The following is a 5,209-nucleotide window of genomic DNA, read 5'->3' as shown; positions in this document are numbered from 1 at the left end:
GGGCACACCTGACGCCTCAGACTACAAGCTGGATGTTAAACAAACCCTGAGAGACAGGGGAATGTTCTTTTATTTGCGCACCAATGACTCAGCTGTGATAACTCCCCTTCGGAAAGGCATTAACACCTTCACCCCCAGCCTGAGGGGTCATCTCTGCTAATGGGCCACCTTGGACTGGCATAATAGGCAGCTGCAACACCCAGACCATCAAAGACTCCAAAAATATCCCATGACTCACAGAGTTAAATCACCCATTGTGAAGCTCCCTGCCCTGGTGGAGGTACTGGGCATTCCCACCTGAACTTGAGCATATATAAACTTCGGGTTTTGGGACTTCTAGTACCACTCACCAGATCCAGAGGAGGACCAGAACTTGGACAGAACTGCGATCATCATCCGGACCAACAGGTTTTCTTTTACTTTGCACCCAGGGGGGCCGCGTGGTGCTCAGCACAGGGGTTGACAAACACCGTTCTGTTCTTGTCCCAGGGTGTGGGGTTATACATCTGCTTTTGTGGGTTAAAACCAGTTTTTCTCTCTATTGTTGTATTTATTGTAATCTTTTTAGTAAATTATAACTCTGATTTGTAATCTCTCTTGAGTTGCGTTCATTTCTCATGCCAGTTTACTTTTAAACCAGCATAGTGCTCCACTGCAACATAGGCAGGTATGAACACCTGTGCTTGGGGTGCATACACATGCACGTCGTGTGTGTGTGTGTGCCTAGAGGGAATGGGGAACCAGGTGATACGTTTTGCCCTCAGCTTGTACTTGCCAGCACCCAGGGAAGGCTGGAGCTTGAGGAGGAGGAGAATCCTGGTGAAGTATGGAGTGAGGTAGAGGAGGATCCTGGTAGGAGAGGACAAGGTCCCTGGGTCCCTGCGGGGTTGACTCACAAGCATCAAGGGAGTTGTGGTGGAGGTGGCTCCTACCATCACGGAAGCAATGTGATCAATAGTGACAACTGGGTCAGGATCAAGGAGAGCCAATGTTGCTCCTGGCTTCTGAAGGGGTGTAAAGGGGGATCCAGGGACCCAAGACTGATCTGCCTCACCTCCATTCTGGGAAGGTGACAGAGCAGCAAGTCCTGGAAACCATTGCTGGACACATGAACAACAACTCGTTGAGGGAGTCAGATTGGCTTGACCAAGGGGAGGTTCTGCTTGGCCACCTGATCCCCTCCCGTGATAGAGCAAGTAGCCAGCAGACACAGACAGCAGGGGACAGTGTCCACCTGCACTGCAGGGAGGCCTTGGGCACTGCCTCCCATCTAGTCCTCCTAGGGAAGCTGTTGGTGTACAGACTGGATAAGTAGAGGTCGAGGCAGGAAGGCTGGATCCAGGGGTGGTGGTGAGCGATGCACAGTCTCATGGGAGGCTGGTCGCTCACAGAGTCCCCAGGGGTCTGTGCTGGGCCCCGGCCTGTTTAACATCCTCATCCCCTGGATGATGGGACAGCAAATGTGCAGGTGACAGTAAACCATGAGGAGTGGCTAACAAACCAGGGGGTCGTGTGTCCATCCAGAGGGACCTGGAGAGGCTGGAGAAGTGGGCCGGCAGGAATCTCCTGAGGTTCAACCAGGGAACGTAAAGAGTTCTGCCCCTGGGGAGGAACAACCCCAGCACCGGGATATGCTGCGGGCCACCCAACTGGAAGGCAGCTCTGCAGCAGGGGGGCTGGGGGACACCACATTGACCATAAGCTTAGCGTGTCCTCAGGGCAAAGCAGGTGAATGATATCCTGGGCTGCATCAAGGTGTTTGTCAGCAGGTCACAGGAGGTCACAGAGGTGACTGTGAAACCACCCCTGGAGTGCTCTGTCCAGTGTAGGGCTCTGAAGAGCAAGTCCAAGAGACATGGACTTGCTGGAGGGAGCCCAGTGAGGAGCCCCAAGGAGGATGGGCTTGAGTATCTTTAATACAAGGAGAAGCTGCGAGTGCTGCGACTGTACATCCTGGAGCACAGGAAGCTCAGGCATATCTCATCCATGTATGTAAATATCCAAAGGAAAGCACAGAGGATGAAGCCTGGCTCTTCCCAGTGATGCCCAGTTGCAGCACCAGAGGCCATGGGCACAAACTGGAATACAGGAGTGTCCCTCTGCACACCAGGAAACACTTTTTTCCTGGCCCAGGTTGCCTAGAGACCTGTGGAGTCTCCATCCTTGGACATTCGCAAAAGGGACCTGGACACTGTCCTGGGCCCCTGGCTCCAGGTGGCCCTGCCTGAGCAGGGTGTGGGACCAGAGAGACCCCAGAGCTGCCTCCGGCCTCAGCCAGTCCAAGACCCCAGGACCTGTGTCCAGCACGTGCCTGTGTTGAGGGTGTTTGTGTGCAGTTGCAGTGTGGAGAGTGTGTGTGGGGTGGGTGTGTGCATGCAGGGGTACATGATGGCTTGCACATGCAGAGTTGCATGTGCCTCATTTATGTGTGTCCATACAGCTGAGTGTATACATATATAATGGTGTGTGCACACACCATTGCACATGTGACTGCCGGTGCTGGTGTGTCTCTGTGCACTGCCGTGTGTGCTGATGTGTCCAGACATAGGCACAGCTGGGAGTGGCTGGAGGGAAGGTAGGAATGTGTGTGCGTCTGTGTATATCTGTGTGCTTCTGTGCAGACTGCGTATAGCTGTGCAGAGCTGTGTGAGCGCGCACAGCTGTGAGTGCCCGCACGCCCCCTGCCCGGGGTGTCTCAGGGTGTTTCAGTGTGTGCTGTGGGTGTGCGCGCGCACTCCCGGGTCTCTCGGTGTTTCAGTGTGCGCCGTGCGCGTGCGCGGTGTGCGCGTGCACGGGTGTCTGTGGTGGTTGTGCGCGCGCGCATCTGTGTGCGCGTGTGCACGGTGCGCGCGCGCCGCCGCGCAGGCTCAGTGCCGTGCGCGCGCCCGGGCCGGGCGGACGTGGCGGCGGCGAGGGCGATGCGGGCGGTGCCGCCGGGGCCGGGGCTGTGGGTGCTGCTGGCGGCGGCGCTGGCGGCGGGGCGCTGCTCGGAGCTCCCCCAGCTCCGCGGGGCCGCGCTGCGGGACCTGGCCCGGGGCAAGGTGGAGGTGAGCGCGGGCAGGGCGCGCGGGGAGGGCCGGAGGTGAGCCGGTGCCCGTCGGGTGCCTGACAGGGTGTCCCTTCCCTCAGACCTGCGGCGGCTGACGGCTGAACCGCCTCAGGGAGGTACGTAGCGGGGCCGGGGGGCGCGGGCAGCCGGGGCCGCCCCGCGCTGAGCCGGGCCGGGCCGGGCCGGGCCGGCCGCTCTCCGCAGGTGAAGGCGTTCGTCACCCAGGACATCCCGCTCTAGTACCCGGCGGCGGCGGCGGCGGCGGCAGCGCTGGGGCCCTGCAGGAGTGCACAGGATGGGATGGGACGGGATGGGACAGGGGCGGGACAGTACGCGAGGGGACAGGATGTGAAGGGATGGGATGGAAGATGGGACGGGCTGAGGGAAGGATCAGATGGAGGATGGGGCTGGATGAAGAGTGGAGGACAGGATGGTTGGGGGATGGGATGGGTCAGGGCAGGATAGGAGGATATGGAGGATGGGGTGATATGACACGTAGGACAGAAAGGGATGGGATACAATGAAGGATGGAATGGGAGAAAATGCGATGTGACAGAAGGGATGGAGGACAGTATAGAATGGGCAGAAGTGGGATGTGATAGAGGATGGAATGGGATGTGATGGGACAGGGACTGCATGGTCCTGCCCAGTGCTGTCTGCTCCTTGACACATCATCCAGCCATAACCTGGAGATGAAACACCTGCCCGGTGCTGACCCCGAGCTCGTGCTCCTCAGCCACCGGTACGAGGAGCTGGAGGTGAGTGGGCAGCGTGGCACCCACTGCTACAGGGCCTGGGGTGGTCAGTGCTCTGTGGATGCCAGGCTGCAGCCCCTGTCTGGGCGCAGAGAATCCCCCTGAGTGACATGACCCGGGAGGAGATCAACCGGCTGGTGCAGGAGCTGGGCTTCTACCGCAAGGAGACGCCTGATGCCCCCGTGCCCGAGGAGTTCCAGTTTGCCCCTGCCAAGCCTCTGCCCACACTGCCACCCCCCCAAGCATCCACCACTGGCATCAAGACCCCACTCAAACGTGACAAGGGAGAACACCCAGACCTCTAGTGAGGAGTGCTGCACTTGGGACAGGGTCCTGCAGCCAGTCCACAGCACAGGGAACAAGGGTGTTACAGCAGCTGGGGATAGTGCTGTGGAGTGGCAGAGCTGCCCCCCTGCTCTTGCTCAGTGCTGCGTAGCCTCTGCCCCAAGGATGCCCTGGGTAGCTCAAACTTTGAGCAGGGGCTTCCTGGGCACTGTGGGCATCCCAAGGGTCCCATGTGGTTGTCTTCCCATGCCTGAAGCCCGTTATCCCTGGCCAGTTGGGAGGAGCAGCATCCCTTGCACTCCCTTGCTGTGCCCAGAGGTTTAGCTGCTCCCGGCAACTGGGCAGCAGTATCCTACCTGCATGGGACAGGATGAAACCCTCAGCAGAAAGCGACAGGTGCTAAGGGTAGATGTGCTGAGTCCCAAAGGTGGGAGAGCTGCCCCAGGGAGAGGGCTTTACCCCCCAGTAGGGTTATCTTGTATCCAGCACCTAGTAAAGCCTTTATATACAGTTGGCTGCACTGTGTCATCTTTTCAGGGCAGGCTTGGTGCATCCTGCACTGCTCTGTGCCAAGGGGAGCTGGGTGCCCCAGAGCTGCTCAGAGGCAGGAGAGGATGGCAGGATTACAGCCACTGCTGGTGAGCCACAAACCAACCTGTGAATGAACTGTGCTGTTCCTGTGCCACCCCCCCACCCCAGCACAATGGAGGGATGAAGGTGGGCACCACGGCTTGGGAAGAGCTGCTCTCACAGGGCACAGGGGGATGGGCACGTGCCCATGAGCTGGTCCTGCAGTGTTGAGCTGTAGCCCCATGGCTGTGCTAGCCCAGTGGGGACATCTGGTCCTGAGCCAGGGAAGGAAGCAGGGCACAGCCAGGCCTGAGGGTGATGGGGGGCAGGGGAGGCGCACAGCAAACCAACAGCACTGGTCAGGGTGGGGCACTGAAGGTGCCCCTCAGCTCCAGACATTATCAATGAGTGGAGGAGTACCCTGTGTCCCTCCAGGCTGGGCAAGCAGTGGGGCTGCAGGCAGAGAGGCCAAGAGTGGCCAGACTGCCAGTGCTCCTCAGGCACTGTAGTACGCGCTGTGCCACTGGTACAAGGACCTGAAACGGAGGCA

The 5,209-nt window shown here is 59.2% G+C and overlaps 1 protein-coding gene across 1 annotated transcript; it reads left to right on the top strand.

Moving 5' to 3' along the window:
- The first annotated feature begins 2,918 nt into the window (after positions 1-2,918).
- SELENOM (selenoprotein M) lies at positions 2,919-4,599 on the top strand. The gene is made up of 5 exons (XM_027670497.1): positions 2,919-3,047; positions 3,130-3,165; positions 3,254-3,288; positions 3,729-3,807; positions 3,897-4,599. Exons 1-5 carry the CDS (start codon positions 2,919-2,921, stop codon positions 4,107-4,109), a joined length of 492 nt encoding a protein of 163 aa, XP_027526298.1. The 3' UTR covers positions 4,110-4,599.
- Positions 4,600-5,209: the final 610 nt, after the last annotated feature.

Source organism: Neopelma chrysocephalum, unplaced genomic scaffold, assembly GCF_003984885.1.
Source record: "Neopelma chrysocephalum unplaced genomic scaffold, ASM398488v2 Primary Assembly neopelma1_96873, whole genome shotgun sequence".
In the NCBI taxonomy this organism is placed as follows: domain Eukaryota; kingdom Metazoa; phylum Chordata; class Aves; order Passeriformes; family Pipridae; genus Neopelma; species Neopelma chrysocephalum.
Note: the sequence above shows the minus strand (reverse complement) of the source record. Positions and strands in the feature narration are given on the sequence as shown.